Source organism: Macrobrachium rosenbergii, chromosome 6 (genome assembly GCF_040412425.1).
Source record: "Macrobrachium rosenbergii isolate ZJJX-2024 chromosome 6, ASM4041242v1, whole genome shotgun sequence".
Taxonomy (NCBI): Eukaryota; Metazoa; Arthropoda; class Malacostraca; order Decapoda; family Palaemonidae; genus Macrobrachium; species Macrobrachium rosenbergii.
The window spans coordinates 23,756,963-23,773,964 of NC_089746.1; the positions used below are offsets into that span (position 1 = coordinate 23,756,963).

The following is a 17,002-nucleotide window of genomic DNA, read 5'->3' on the forward strand; positions in this document are numbered from 1 at the left end:
AGGTGTAAATTCCAATCTTTGTGATAGTTTTATATATAGTGCATGACTGATTCACAGCACTGAACATCTTTCACACCGTTATCCCTACGTTAAGGGGTCGGTTGCCTGATGCGCCTTCTCCACTGCCTTCTATCAAAGGCATCATCCTCCACCAAACCTCTTCTCTCCATATCTTCCTTCACTTTATCTCGCCATCTAATTCTGTGTCTTCCTCTCGATCTTCTTCCTCTAACAGGTTCTTCCCAGGCCCTCTTCACTCCCTCCTCGTCATCCATCCTCAACACATGCCCATACCATCTCAGTTGTGACACTTTTATCACCTCTGTTATCTTTACTAAGCCTGCTCTTCTTATTTCATCATTTTCCAATCTCTCAAGCAGCGATATTACCATAATCCACCTCAGCATTCCCATCTCTGTTCTCTCAAGCTTTGCTTCTTTTCTTTTAGAGGACATGCTTCTGATTCTTAGAGCCCACGTTTCTGATAATCAGCGCTGAACATCTAGTATGTAAATCTGCAAAGCAAATTGATACTAAGAGAATGAAAAATAAACAGCTCCTTGTTGCTGGAGCAGTTAAATTTCAAACCTATGTTATAAGACCATTTATGATAGGTCGTTTTACCACTTACAAATGATATGCAGTTTTAATAGTTTGGGCAATGCTGAAAATATGTCCAAAATTGATGGTTAGAGAGAAAGAGACTAAAACTGAATGGATATGAAACAGGTAAACGGGAAAATAAACAGCATGCTGACGAAACTATATAAATACATAATGCAGAAGCAGTACGAAACTTACAAGTATTCACTGATGCACGTTTTGATAAGAATATCAGATAATAGATACAGCGAAAATATGACATTTCCATTTAAAATTTTAGTATTCATGAAGAAATATGTATATGTGAATGCATTAAGAATATTTGCACATAACTGCACAATCTCATATTTAGAAGACAGTAACTCTCTTTCCCAAGGAAATTGCTAATGTGATAGGACACAGTCTACCTAATTAATCTTCACTAAGTACTCATTAAAGCGAGAGTTCAATGTATACTTTGTTTTGGTCTACCTTGAATTCAAGAGAACAAAACAAATATTTGAGAGATTCCATCGAGCCACATACCACATAAGCTTAACAATGTGTAGAAGCAGAGTGATAATAGTTGATAGAACCAAACTGGAAAAAAGATATAGAAAAAAAACATCCAAGCACTGTAGCACACAACAACTAGGCTGTCGAACAGGCCGCCATAAAAGCTAGAAATGTGCGGAAAGTGGATATATTCGAAAAAAAATCAAGAGTTATATCAGATGAACCAGTGACGACACCACAGGAAATTGTAATCTGTAACTGACACATAAAAAAGGTTCTTGACTGATATGGACCACATGAAGACATCCAAAATATAAACAAACATTTTTCATTACGTGTTTGGAGCTGGTAGATCAGTTTCTGATATTTATTCCATTGTGTGCTGGCTGCTTTATCATCAACATAATATTTGTTTAACTGTGCATAACACCATAACATAGACTTACCACCGTGAGTCATTTTTGTTCTTGTGAGTGTAAGCCTACTATTGATTTCTCATCCATTCACATTTTCTATTCACTCTGAATTATCTGTGGGTCATAGGCGTTTTTCTATTCATTGTTGTATATACTGACCAAATAAAAAGTAAATAAACAGAGGAGCATCCTTCACTTTGATGCCCAAAGTATCATGGGAGCTAAACAGTATGGCTTGCATTACTTTTCTTTGGTTCTATTTTATGGGCACTATTTTGTCTCTGTGAATAAATGTAGTAAAATTTCAAGGTTATCTATCACTACAAGCTAGTAAGATCTGACAACAAAATTCATGTGCAGTATTGCTGAAAACATCCCTTTAAGTCCATTGAAATTGAGATTTCCTGTTCCCTTGATGCATTGTCACTCTTCCTCATATATAGATTAATTTGTAGTTGCATTATCTGCAATTTATGGCAGCCTTTAATTACCAAATTATATACCCCACATAAAAGATATATCAAATGTCATTTTTCCGACAGTGATTTTCAGTGATAAGTTCCGCATTATGATAAAGCAATTTTGAAATCTTTAAATCTTCTGTTTTATGGATACGTGTGTCAACACGTACAGTCCATGTAAGGTCCAAATTTCCTTTTACTATACAGTGAAAATGAAGTTATTATGACACGATTCAACAAAAAGACAATCATATAGGCAGCAAACGAGTCAAGATATTCTTACAATGAATGTGATGTTTCGAATAATCTCTACTGGTTTTTACTACCATTAAAGGTGCACTGATACAGATAATGGTAAATCATAAGTATAATGGTACTGGAACGTATGAAAAATACAGAATAAACTACAGGTAACAAAATGAAACAAAATTATTCCCAACGTTCGCCTAAATCGGATGGGAAAACATATCGTATACTTCTTAAACGCAACACGCTCATGTAAAAGTAGAAGCTCTGAATCGGTTTGTTTCTGTGCAGTGAAGTTCATGCCCAAAGAACTCTTCCCAAAGGCCATCATCGGCTTCTTGTTGAAGTTCATATGTCGCTTTCTTGATTGAAAGCAATACGACAGGCAACACCTTTCGGTACAACGCAGATATGGAAGTGGGCGTTGGGAGAGGGCGCGGGCGTGGGCGTGGTACGAACGGATCGGATTTAACTGACCTCAGAAGACCACATGTACCTCCTCCAGAGGTGGTGACTTCTACTGCTGCCCCTGCTGTGTCACCGCAGCCAGCGAGTCCTGCGGCTGCTGTGTCGCCGCAGACTCCGCAACAGCAGAATACGAATCCGGAGGCAAATGCAAATGCCAATGCAGGTGAGGCCTTCGAGTATCATCATTTGGCAAATGTTAGGCCTAGGCTGTGCTAGGCAGCCTGGGTCACGTAGCTTGTCCTACGCTAGTATGACGTTTGGTCAGGTCAGTATAACTCAAACTAACCCAGTCAAAGATGGGGAATCAGTTCCATTAGCAAAGGAACGAGAAGTGGAGCGGAAAAGAGAGCAAATGTGCTTATAGGAAATAAGGAGAAATTCGGTGCTACCGGTAGGGCTAGATTCATTAAGACATAGGCCTATGGTAGGGTACTGTATAGACTAATTATACCACCAAACGAACATACCTTAATTTAACCAAGTTAGGGTCAATGTTAATGTACTGCTACAGAGGTTAGGTCTGTTGGTGATAGTAAAGGAGATGGCCGCATGGATATGTTGCTCAGCAGTATAATTATTTGACAATAATAGGCCTATGATAAAGGATGTATATAGTGCAGTACAGGTGGGATCATTTGAGATAGTTACCGAGATATTGAAAATTTAACATCTTCCTATATTGATTAGCCAAAAAATTGCATCAGTAAATATCTTCTTTCAGTAGACTCCTTTAAATTCACCGCTCTGTCATTCCTAGGAAGTACTCTATAGTCATTGCATGATTACCAAGTGGGCTTAGGTGTACTACCATTGGGTGGTAGGCCAGGCCAAGTGTATCCAGTAATTTAGCCTGCTTTTGGTAATTTTGCCATTTTCCTTAAATTTTCTTTTGTTGTAAGCAATAGGCCAGGTGAGTTTTAAAAATCTGATTGTTTTTGCAAGAATATAAATTATTGCCTTTTAGCCTAAATGTTAGTATTGTATTCCTAGCACAAGTTGGAAATGGTTAAGCTTGATAAGTTGGTTAATTTTTGGCAGGTGGGTGAGTGGCAGATTGCTGTTCATTCACCCGATTGTTAAGTCAAGATGTCTGTACCTTCAATGTGGGTTTGGTTCTCGAAGTGGGTTGGAATCCTTAACTCTTTGTGGCCAGGTGACATATATGTATGTTTCTTATAGGTTTGGGGTGGATTCTGGGTGATATATATATATGTTCAAGATTTTGCCCCATACAGTTTGAGTAAATTTTGTGGGAAAAAGTGTTCAGACCACATCTATGGACCATAAATGACTTCTGGCAACTCTTACACGGTAACTGTAGTAGCTCAGTAGAGGAAAGGGTAAAACTTTACTTTAGTTGCGTGGCCTGTTTCCCCTCAACCACCAATTGGGACAGGTTACAGTCTTTTTGGGTCCCACGGAGGGGGAAGCACTCACTTGAGGCTCAAAGGCACACATCGCCCTTAGTTAGGTTAGGTAAGTAAGATCTGGTTAGGTCAGGACTTAGCATTATAGGAAAGGTTATGTCTGTTATATATGCCCCGGTCGACAAATAGCAGGGATCAGGCTGCGCAACTAAAGTAAAGTTTTCCTGGGGATAGAGGGAGATCACTTTGACTTAAGATGTCATGGGGGACTGTACTGCAGCTCCCGATCAAAGGACGTCTTATAAATGTTTTTCAATAAGTATACAGTACTCAGAATTTGTTACTGATTTTAGTTCTTATCTGTTAGGATATTGTGTGAGGTGTAATTATAATTTTACAAAATAAATGAAAAAATATTTGAAAAACACTTACAACTTGGTAAAATTAGCATATTTTTATGACATTTGAAAAAGAGGTCCTGCACAAGGTTGGAAATTGAAGGTACAAAAAGTTTTTTAGAATTTTTTTTTCCTTATACCTTGCGCATATGCAAATCTTCCTCTTTCCATTGATTTTTTTTTTTTAACTGACCAGTCTTGGATTTAGCCTGGTCTAGGGGTGTGCTTAATATATATTTAGCCTGGACTGTGAAGGTTAAGATTATATCTTCGTTACTCAAATGTTTTGAGGTTTAGTATGTCTGAGATACTAGAACAATAAAACATCTAAACATTACCTGGTAGTTATATATATAGGTTAAGTCCCTGACGCCACGGCAGAATTTCAAAAACTCGCTGCACCGATCGGGTAGTCAGCAAACCACCCAGCTTCTCTCTACCCAGGTATGAACCATTCAACTATTCCTCAGATCTCCCTGCCGCTGTGTCTGTAACATCGATGGAATTTCTCGCCGTATTCTGTAAGCTTCGCAACTTATTTTGGTGTGAAGTACACTTTTTGGCTTTATTCGCTTGTTCTGCTTGACTTTCATAACATATCTTGACTCACCGAGCGTGTCGTGTGTGTGGGGATGCAAGCGTTTGCTAAAGTCTCCGATCCCCACTGGCATGTCTGGAAGAACGGGACGAGACCGTTCAGAAGACAAGAGTGCTGTTTCTCACTCTTCTGATATATAACCAGGAATAGTTAATTTTTTCCCTTGATAACTATCCTATTGATCCTTCTCCTAGTGGCAGTCTCTCTGAACCCCTACTTAAACACAGTGGGTAAGGACCTACTATTTAATGATTTGTTGGCTGCCATTTCAGACCCTGGCTCAACAGTAAATCCCTTCTCAGAAGCACACACACAGGATATTATGTGATCGAAGAATAAGAGATCTAAAAATACAAGTGTTAATAAGTACAGTTAGTGCATGCAGGAGGGGGTGCTAATCACGTTCTGTTACAGCCCTCAGTCCCAGACCTCTTCCAAGCTCACCAACCCCTGTGAGAAGGAAAGTCGACAGACCTAAGGGAGTGCAAGAGGCTTTAGGTTACCGGTTAGTCGCCCTCAGCGCACTTCCAAGACGCGCGCCTTCAGACGCTACCCGCCAGGAAAGGCGAGGTTAGTGTTTTTTCGCTCATTGAGTTGCTGCACGCCAACCGGCGGAAGCTTTGACCATGTCGCACAGGGCGTTGTGTTTCGTAAGTAACTCCCAGTTTGACGGGACAGCAGTTGTATGCATGACGCCAGGGACGCCGATGCCGCAAGCTGGACGCCAGATCGCCGAAAGCGCCGAGGCTGGACGCCAGGACGTCGAGCGTTGAGGCAGCTGGACGCCAGGATGTCAGACGAGTAGCTGACGCCTCTGGACGTCAAGTGCTCTAGTTAGACGCCAGACGCCAGGCGGCCATAGACGCCAAGACATTGCTTTCAAGAATGGACGCCAACACGCTATGGCGCCAAATGATATTTTGAAAGACGCCGCCATTTCCGTCAGAAAATCGGAAGAAGGAGAATGATAATATCTCGCATCTTCCCAGAATTTATTAGAGATTTTTGACTTAAGACAATATAAAAGGCCATCAGCGCTTTACTTCAGACTTGAAAAAAGGCTTATAGTTATTTTCGGAAATTTTTTCCCAGAGAAATTTATCCTGACTGCTCCTCGCTCTCGCTCTCAGAATTTACTCTGTGAAGGCGCCTGGCGGCAGCATTACGGATATAATGGATACTTTCTAAGGAGAAACAATGAAAGACAGGCCTTGTTTTTCCTCCAACCAAACTAGCCTGGAAGGTCTGTTGCTTGAGTATCAAAACTGGAGAACTGCTCTGCCCAAATACCTGCAGCTCTTCCCAGGAACCTTCTCAATCTTGCTGACTCTTTCTCGCCGAAAGGGCTATGGGGAAAACGGTTGTTGGTCAGACATCAGAATTGACCACCCCAAAAAATAACTTGGGAGATTTAGTAAGTGAAGATGGAATTAGTTCAACACGACCGACACCTAAGAACTATATATCTGATGTCTGCATGGATAAAGGACTCTGGAGATAGTTCCAACTAACAACTGCATCCTTCTTCATAGCTGGACTCCTGAAGAAAAGGCCCATCTTTGCTCTTTCCTGGCTAATAATGTGTCACGCCCAATCAAAATCAGAATTGATTTATACCTCTTTTCCTCACCCTTCTTCAAGGTTTGGTATAGAGGCCTTACCTTTGGCCCAAGAAAACCAATGCAGAAGATTTAAGATCTAAAACAAAAAGAAAAGTCCTACCTACGACTCATCACAAAGAGTGTATGCTGAGTGTCTGTGTTCATAGGCATCCCAGTTCTTCATGGTCTGCCCTCCAATAGAGGTTCCTCTTAGGGCGGGTAGATGAATGACAACGCAGAAGAGTGCTCACACAAGGAAGAAGGAGGACCTGCCTTTCTTCTCCTGGGCAGACTGCGTGTAGAGCCGACTGTCCAGGCCTGATATCCCCCAGGTGAACAACAAGACACCAATTTTTCACTGAAATGCAAACGACAGAACTACAGCAAGGTTCTACAGCAACAAGTGTCTATGATGCTAGTAAAGAGACCAGACAGAGAGTTCCAGGGATCCACCCAGGATTCACATTCGTTATTCTGATCCCCAAATGCTTGGGGTTAGAGACCGGGTGCTGTGGACGTGGATTGCACTCAACTTTTTTTGTGCAATAAACAAAGGTCGCTTATAGAAACGCATAAAATCGGTTCTAGCAAAGTGTGGTCAGACAGCATGACTGATGGCCTCACTGGACCCCAGGATGATTATCGCCCCATGCACCCGATCTCCAAGTACCTTTCTGAAGTTCGCCCACGGGAAAGGTTTTATAGCTCGGCCCTCTCTTTCAAGCCTAAAACAGAGCCAAGGTTGACGCCTGGCTCTGGAGCCGAGACCTCTCAAGCAAGTTACCAATATTGGAGGGACGTCATGATAACACTTCATAGACTACAGATTGTAGTTGAGCAGCAGGCAGCCCTGCAGGAGCTTCCTTCTTCTCCTCTCTTCCAGCCCTGGGCGGGGGTAGCTTCTCCTACTAAGAACAACGAGACAGTTCTATTCAGTCAGGGATACCGGGCTGTAAGAGCGGGCGGACACTTCTGCGTTGCTCTTCCGCATATCCTCTTCCTCTCTTCGGGATTGGCACTGCTCATGAAACTCCTCTCCACGGCCCATTATTGACGATGAGAAGGAAATATCCGCTTTAGTTGAGGTGTTTCCCAGCCTGTCCCCAACAAAGAGTGGGAAGCCCCAAGATATAGCTTTACTATAAAACATGCAGCAGACTCTTGTCTTCCGCTGCAAGCGTACAACAACCAGGCAAACAGAATAGGCTGATAATAGATCATTCAACTAAAGCTTCTGGGGACGTCTGCAGTTTAAGACGCTGAACGAGGAATGAAATCCCCAGACGCTGGATGGTGGCGCTGAAGCATCTAGGAGTGGAAATAATCAACAGATGAAGCTGGATGAAATCCCAAGACGCTGCCGCCAAGGCATTGATCGCTGTGACATTGTGTGGCTTCCATACGGGGTGCCAAGGTGACGTGGAGTTAGTCTAGGACGCGCACACTGGCATCAAGCTGCAACAAAGAATTAGGTCTACTGATAAACAGATAGAAATTGAGCCATCCCCATCCTGAAGAGTGTTTATGTCTTGTGGATGAAGATCTAGAGTCAGGATTTTCGGTTTTCCGCTTATTGCAAAGGACAGGACAAGTTTCAAGAAGAAAATTTCTCTGTAAACTTTATAAAGAGACAGTCAGGCTTGGCAAAGGAAATGGTGAGTCTGTTGGGAACCCTTCTCGCTTGGAACGGTTTGTGTCCTCTTGAGAGGTTAATTCTATGCCCACATAGTTTCTATCTAAATCGTGAACTGGGACAAGGAAATAGAACTGGAGACCAAGTGCATCCCTATTCGGAACCAATAAGACCAGACGGTAGGGTGTGGAACGCCCTGCCAAGCTCCAGGAGGTCCTTCTTCTATATTAGAGGAACTCAGACCTAGTGTTGTTATCCGACACACTGGACTCAGTATGGGGGGAGCAACACGAGGAAATAAAAAGTCTGGCCTCCTGACCAGAGAGCAGGAGGAGTTAAACATCAGTTAGAAGGAACTAACTGCATCCTTTCTTAGTTTCAGGAGTTTGGAACGCAGTGGGGAACAAAGAGGTGCAGTGGTCAACACTGCCAACACGGCATGCATTTTACATCAGCAAACAAACAGCAAGTACTTCACTCCATAGTCTCTATACGCAGACAATAAGAGAATCTTTCTTGGGCAAAGGAGGAGAATGTAAAAACTTAGTAACCCACTTTTATCCATGGGAGAAAAAACAGGAGGCTGACATTCTGAGCAGGAATAAAGTCCTCTCAAAAGAATGAACGCCACATCAGACTTTGGGACGGCCCTGCATAGACTTCACAGCAAACGTAAGAGGCGGGATACTTACTGCTCTCCAGTACCAGATCCCGGGCTATACAGCATCATCGCTGCTCCTGGTGGACTGGTCCTAACTTGGACGGTGAAGCATTTCATTTCGAAGATAATGGCAGTACTGAAAAATTTGTGTCACATGAGTGAGACCGAATAACCTCAGGGCCCCTTACTAAAACGCATAAGAGATTGGTTCCCCAGAAGTACTGGATTGATGGTGACATCCCGGCAGCTCACCTCAGAGAGTAGATCACTCAAACAACCCTACTGAAAGATATTACTAAACCCACAAGCGCCATTTTCTCTAGTAACTGTTTTCGGACTATCGAAAACTCACAAGAGCCAGAAGTTTTTCTCGAAGGAGGTGAAGCCATGCCATCGCAAATCAAGGGAAGTTATCCACCATTAAGGGCACAACCAAGTGGGAGGTATTTAGAGGATGGTGCAAGGGACAACCATGTCCCTTCTTCCAATATTTCTGCAACCTAAATTCTGTATATAGAGAATCCCCACCAGCATGGAACCTAGACGTGGTCCTGAGGTCTCATGGGGGAGTAGGTTCCTGATCCCCTTTGAAAAGGTGGGATATCTTAAAGGACTCACCATGAAAAACTTTTCTGGTCAGTTTGGCCGCAGCTAAAAAGAGTTGGTGAGATACATGCTCAGCAAGAATATAGATTTACACAAGGCAAGGCAATCTGCTCACTGCAATTCAGGCTTCTTGCAAAAATGAATATCAGTTACAACTCCTAGCTCCAGAACGCTCGAGATTCCGAATCAACGGACATAACAGGGGAGTGAGAGAGAGAGTCCCTATTCTGTAAGGGCTCTCAAGGCCTCATCTGGATAGAGAAGACTTAAGAAGGGAATTAGTACTTTTGGTGCTCAGTCAAAAGCTCTCTGTGTGATGTTTAAGAATGCTCTGTTTTATTTTATCAGACAGTTGATAAAAGAAGTAAATATGGAATGGAGAGATATCACAAGATTTTGAGCAAAGACGATTTATGTCAGGCAGTAGCAACTTCAGAAGCTCTTTTAAACAGAACAGTCCTGCAGAGTATCTTGACATTTACCTTTCTGGAGAAGCAAGGCATTTACCTCTCACTATCTAAAACAAGTCAAGACATTATATGTAAGATTACATACGCTGTGCCCGCTTATAGCATCTAATCTAGTAATGGAGAGGAATACCCCTACAATCCCAAACCAATACCTTTTCTTACCTTTGGAATTAGAGAATTTTATGGTTGTTTGTAAAGTGACGGGACGTAGTCTTCCTTAATCATTGGGAGGAAAGTTCCTTTGGTAGTCTGGAACAAGGGGGTGTATTGAGAGGAGTGTCTAGTCACATAGAGCACTATGGTTAATCGTTGACAGCTCCCTAGAGATTTTCAGCCCTGGTGATCGTTGATTCTGGCGAATGCATACACGGGAGAGGGAACATTTAGTTTTTCAGCTTAATCCAACTTATTAAATAATAATTTCTTGTTCTTGCCTTGAATGGTTGAAATTTGATGGTTGTCGTGAAGATGAACGCAGTCTTCCACAATCATTATTTAGTCAGATGATCGCTCTGTTCTCAGACGCCTCGGAACAAGGGCATTTAGGTTGTCTGCCACATAGAGGTTGGTACACTGGTTGGTAGTTCTCAGAGGTCTTCAGCCCCTGAGATCTGGACCCTTTAAGAATACAGATATAATGAAGGCAGAGTTCATTGAACCCAGCTTCCTAATCCAATCTACAAAACAATACCTTGTTCTTACCTGAATGGTTGGAAATTTTATGGTTGTTGTGAAGATTGAATGTAGTCTTCCTGTAACCTCATCAATTTTAGTTAAATGATCATTTTGTTCCTTGTGGCGCTTCGAATGCGGTATTATAGGTTGTCTGCCTGGCAGAGGCAGATACCGGGCATTGGCAGCTCCTAGAGGTCTTCAGCTCCTCTGCGAGTGATCAACACACTTTCTGCTGAAGTTGTGACAAATGAGGGAGTTCGCTGAAGTCAGCTTCCTAATTCAGGTATGACCTTAAGTTGGCTTTCGATAACTTTACAGTCCTCCAACGATGTTGGCTGGTCCTGACCCTCCACCATGTCAATCAGCTATATATATAACTACCCAGGTAAGCATAGATGTTTAGAAAATGATATTTTCATAATAAAGGTAAACTTTTTTGAAACATACTTACCTTGGTAGTTATATATACCAATTCACCCTTCCTCCTCTAGAGACCAGGGGGCGAAGATCTGAGGAATAGTTGGATGGTTCCAGGTACCTGGGTAGAGGCCACACATGTCTGCCTGACTACCATCGGCGTATTGCCGCAGTTTTGAAATTCTGCCGTGACGCTGTGGGACTTCTGTTATATATATAACTACCAGGTAAGTATGTTCAAAAATTTATTTTATTATGAAAATATCATATTTCTGCCTCCTCTAGCAGCAGTCTGTATAATGGACTAAAGGTTCACTGTACTATGAAGTGGTCAAGTAGTTCATTAATCTTGTCTTTACACTAAGCCGTGGTTTGATGCAAGACATACAAAGTGGTAGTGTGTATGTGTGTGTGTATACTTCTCTGGAGTGGGTAAGGATTGGTCTCAGCCTTTCGTGCATTTTCCTTCTTTCTCAGTCTTTGGATGGTGGACCATTGAGAAGTCAGAGGGGAGGTGGTGGGAGGCTTCTCCCTAAGTTTATTATTTGGGATTTCCTGTGAGCATTCTGCTCTCCTGTGGAAGAGACACTGATCTTTTCCCTTTATGGAACTGGTTACCAGGAGGAGTTGTCGGTTAGTTACCAGGTTCTTGACTGCTGTTCTGCAAGGCTTTAAAGGGAGGCGGAGGAGGTTGAAAGGGGCAGTAAGGTAGGAGGCATAGTTTCCTTCTTCTCCCTTTCTTCTGCCAATGTTCATTGGCCTGGATCCACATTCATTCAGTAATCAGTTGCTCTCTTATTTCCATTGATATCATGGGAACAAATGGGTCTGCCCTTGAGACTGTGCCCTTAGATTCTTTGGAGTCTTTGTGGTTACGGTCTGGTTACTGTTCTTATAACCTCACTTGACTGCTAATACTTGTTTAGTGTCCTTTCTTGCACAATGTGCATACTTATGCATGTAAGCTGTTTGGGCGCTGTTTGTGCCCTACCTGTGTGCTGTGTGCATGCGTGCAATACTTACACCCGTAGGCTGTTTGGGGACTGTCTGTTTGTGCCCTACCTGTGCCCATGTGTGTGTGTGTGTGTGTGTGTGTGTACACTAGGCCTCTTGTGCCCATACTGTGCTTGCTTTTGCAGTGTCCATCCCCATGCTTTGTGCAGAGCTGCTCTTGTTTGGAAACTGCTTGTGCTCTTGCATACTCTGTGCTCATGTGCATGTACCACCTATACCCGTATGCTGTGAGAATGCATGCAGTGTCCATGCTCGTGCTTGGTTTATGCACTGCCTGTGCCCTGTGCTATGCAGCCTTGGATATGGCACCTGCTCTTTTGGGCTGGCTCAATCTGCATGTGTACATGTGCCATCTGTGCAAATTGTATACTGTATAGCATATGTATTGCAATACACCTCCTGAATACCTGAATTAGCCCTGGTCACTGACCAGCCCGAACTATATCCCCATAATTTTACCCACAAAGTGGGTAATTAACTGTCAGTGTTACCAACACGTCAGGAAAAATCTTGTCAAATGAGCTACCTGAGGTACCGTTGGCAATGCTGCTGCAAATACTGGCTGACAGAGGCCGAGATCCCCAATTGTTATCAGTTCGCCTTGCTGGTTGGATGTATCCTGCATCGGCGAACTTTTTGGTCTTTAGCCTGACCCTCATATAAATATTTTGGATACCAGATAACGACTTGGACCCGTTTTCATCGCCCCTTTTCTCCTGGATTTGTACTTTTGGACTGGTTTTGGATCTTCTCTCCCGATTTTGACTTTGGCTTTGTTTTTTGGAGTTTGAGATGGATGAATCAGACAGGAAGACCCCCGTCAGTTAGCGCCGCTGCTTCCACTTCTGCTACAGCCCTAACGATCGAGCTTTCTACTGCTGGGGATTCTACCGCCCATCGATCATGAACAGCCTGCAAGCGTAGGATGAATACCCTCAAACATGACAGACATTCTTTGTGTATATCACGCAGAAAGATTCAATATAATGTCAGCCTAAGATGCGACGAGTGTGGGTCTTGGTCAGTAGAGCAGATGGAAGATTGTGTAAAGCACAGGAAATCCTTAGCTTCGAAGAGTAAGCATTGGTCAAAACCAGCTGTAGAGGTACAGGCTCTTGATAAGGAAGCGTTAGAGTCTGAATTATTCAAGAAGTTAGAAGACAAGTTATCAGCTAGGAATGGTACGTTAGCAAGTATTCAGGAAGAGAAGTTGAAGGTGCAGTGTTCAGGTTCAGGTTTGGTTGGGGTCGCTATTATTTCGGCCTCTCATTTAGATCCATCTTCGGTTTTATTTCTTGCTTTGCGCTCTTTGCAACACAAGGTTTCCAAATCCGTGGAGGGTCGTTCAGATTTGGTTTCTGATGTATCTGTTTCTGAAATTTTGGAGAATGCTCCTTCTTCTTCGAAGGTTCCTTTTCCTTCAGGGGCTAAATTTCTCCCGTCTTGTGGTGGTGGTAATTCTGGCGATCAGATTTTCAGTGTTGCTGAATATGATGCTGATTTGTTGGGTCTCTCTAAAGGTTATAGATTACTAGTTAGGCAGTGTTTTAATTTTGGGTTTTCCAATATTCATGACCATGTCTTAAAGAATTTTCCTGAATTTCCTAATGATGTCTATCAAGATTACCAGGGGGGAACAGAATCGGTCTATTTTCTTTCTTTGAAATCTGTGGCTTCTTCGGCTGCTTCGGAATTTTCCTTTTCCCCAATTTCTTCTAAGCCTTCCTCCATTGCCCTGCCTCAATCTTCTTTTTCAGTCCACTCTTCGAAGGGCTCTTCGGGGTCTTTGTTTGCTCATCCTGTTCCTTTGCCTTTAACTCAGCAGAGCAAAGACTTCTTTGGGCCAACCCTGTGATATTAGGGCTTCAGCAGCTCCCTCTCTCTTGGGGTGAAAGGAGGAGGTACCTGTAATGGATCCTCTTCTGTATCACCTTTTGCAAATCCTGTAGTTTCTCAGGCATCTGATGTAGATGCTTCTCAGGTGGTTGCGGAGGCGCCAGCAACTCCTTATTTTCATCCTTTACAGGGTTCTAACCATAATGTATCCTCTGCGATTCTCGCGGATGCTACGGCAGGCTGCGGTTCGCCTGTGCCAGAGTTCAGTGTTTCAGCACCGATAGTGTCCTCAGCTTATCTGTTCTCCAGGATAGCTAGTAATTTGCCTTCTTTGGTTACCTTGAGTTCAGTAGCTCGTAGCTTTCCTTTCGAAACTCCTTTGAGTTCCAGGCCAGTTGGTATGTTCTCCACCTGTCCAACATCGGTGGTAGGCACTCCGGTGGTTACTCTGAGTGTGGCTTCTTCCTTCTTCTCCCCTTCTTCGTCTTCTTTCTAAACTTTTCCTGCAGTTTTCCCCTCTTCCTCCGTCTAAGGCGTTCAATATAGGTTCTGGGTTGCTTCCGGGTCATCAAGGAGTTTTTCCTCCTTCTTCCTTAACCAGCCTGATTTCAGTTTCGGATTCCTGTTCTCATGCGGGTTTGATTCGTCTGGATTTATGTGGATCAGGTGTTGCAGTCTCTTCGCTCTCAGGGATGGGTGTTTGTCGCCCAGGTGTGGCCAGCCCAGGTGTTGCATCATCGTCGCTGGGTGATGCGGGGTTTGCACAACCGACTTTGGTCGGCTCGAATAGGTTTGCAACAGGTATGTCAGGTGTTGGTCTCATGCATCCAGGTGCAATGAGTTCTGGGTTTTGAGTTCGGCGTTTGCTAGTAGTCAGCCTGTCTCTTTTCATGTTTGGGTTCGGTTGGACCAGTCTGACAAAGAATGTTCCTGTGAGGAAGAGGATCCAGTACCGGATAATAGTTTTTCTCCAACTAATGAGAATGAGTATAAGCCTATGGTGGACTGTATCCATTCTCTTTATCTGCAGTCCAAGGCTCTGGAGGAGCCTACTCAGCCAAATCAAGCAGTGTTTGAAGCACTATTTGCAACGAAACCTAGTCTCTCAAACTTCAAAGGATCTGGTCTGGTTTGGCGGAGTCGAGCAGGCATTGAGGGAGGCGGACTCTAGGTTGGCTGCTATTATCGGGTCGGGTAAGCAGGATTCAACCTTGCTTTCCTATTCGGAAGGGGTTTTATAAGGTAGTGGGTAACCCTTCTGCGGGTGTCGGGGTTCCTCTCAACGAATCTGTTGAGGCTCTTCTCTCTCAGGTTCCCTCATCAAATCGTCTGGTTCTCAGTTACATCTAGGGAGGCTTGTATCTTGGAGGACACCTTTCGCAGCCAGTCGAAGGCTTTGTCCCACTCTATGTGGATGTTGTCCGGGTTAATGGGGTTCCTTAAACAGGATGGATATACCCCCTCCGATCCGGCATTGTTTGATAACCTCATCACTTCAGTTTCCATGGGGTTGGCTTATGAGGCAAACATTTCTGTGGGCTGTACGACGTTCTGTGGGAAGAAGAGGAGGGATTTCTTTTTTAATTATTTGCTGCCTCATTATCTGGAGATTCATAAGAGGGTTCTGTTGAGGGCTTCCTTTGCACTCAGTAACAGTCTTTTCATGGAAGAAGGATGTCTCTTCTATGGTAAACTTTGTCACTTCGACATCGGCAGTAGAGTCACAACAAGCTATGATTTGGGTAGCAGCTCAGAGTTCCACATCTCCTGAAGGGTCCAGAATGTCATCTCCTGCTAAGCGTTTTCTTTAAGGTCCACTTTGCCTCCAAGACTTCAACTTCTGCATCGGGATCAAAACCTTTGTTGGTCAAGAAGGGTTTTCGGAAGTAGGAGACGTTCCCTTCGCATACTTCTGTAGGAGATTGCCTAGCTCCCTTCTGGAACATCTGGACGGAGTGGGGCGCAGAGAGTTGGGTAGTGGAAGTGTTAAGGGAAGGATACCGAGTCCCTTTTCATTCTCGACCTCCCCTATCCGACTCCCCAGTTTATCTTCCCAGTTATTCCTCATCCTCCATCAGGGGAATAGCTTTGGCAGCAGAGATCCAAACCCTTTTAAAGAAGGTAGCATTAGAGCCCGCTCCCCCTTCTCCGGGTCCCAAAAGCGGGAGGATCTTGGAGACCCATTATAGATCTCTCGGGTCTCAACCGGTTTATTGTCTCGATGAAGTTTCACATGGAAACTTCGCAGTTGGTGCTGCGGTCAGTTCGGAGAGACGATTTTATGATTTCAGTGGACCTCAAGGATGCATATCTCCAGGTTCCGATTCATCAGGAATCTCAGAAGTTCCTTCGTTTCTCGGGTCCATGTGGAACATTCCAGTTCAAAGTCCTCTGCTTTGGTCTGACCACAGCACCTTAGGTTTTCACGAGGGTAATGTCTCCGATTTCGGACATAATGCATCGTCGGGGTTTTCGGATGAGGAGATATCTCGACGATTGGTTGGTTCAGGCTTCGTCTGTGGACGGGGTGTTGCAGGCAAGGGATTTCCTACTGAACCTGTGTCAAACTCTAGGAATTTGAGTCATCTTAGACAAAAGCGTACTAATGCCAGTGCAAGTAATGACTTATTTAGGGATGATGATTCAGACTTGTCTTTTGAGGGCTTTCCCAACAGAAGAGCGGATTCTGGCGATTCTAAGTCAACTGGAGGTATTCCTGTCAAACAGAGCTCAACCAGTGAGACTGTGGAAAAGCTTGCTGGGTCGTATGCCCTCCCTCTCACTTCTTGTTCCAGGGTCTCGTCTCTGGATGCTTACTCTGCAGGTGTGTCTCAGGAATCGCTGGGACTTTTGGGAAGAGAACGCATTCATAGTCTGGGACGATTCTTGCCTGAAGGATCTTCGGTGGTGGTCAGAAGAACATCATCTGACCATCTGCCAGATTTTCATCTGTACACAGATGCCGCAGATCGCGGTGGGGGCCGACCCTAGAGGAATCTCAGGCCCATGGTCTTTGGAGGGATCTGGATCGAGAGGA

General features: G+C 43.8%; 1 protein-coding gene across 1 annotated transcript; it reads right to left on the minus strand.

Annotated features, from left to right (window-relative positions):
• Window positions 1-89: 89 nt before the first annotated feature.
• LOC136839813 (uncharacterized) lies at window positions 90-455 on the minus strand. The gene has a single exon (XM_067106143.1). It carries the CDS (start codon window positions 453-455, stop codon window positions 90-92), a length of 366 nt encoding a protein of 121 aa, XP_066962244.1.
• Between the last annotated feature and the right edge of the window lie 16,547 nt (window positions 456-17,002).

Excerpts from the sequence above, each read along its gene's own strand:
- LOC136839813 (XM_067106143.1), bottom strand. The coding sequence starts at position 455 with ATGTCCTCTAAAAGAAAAGAAGCAAAGCTTGAGAGAACAGAGATGGGA.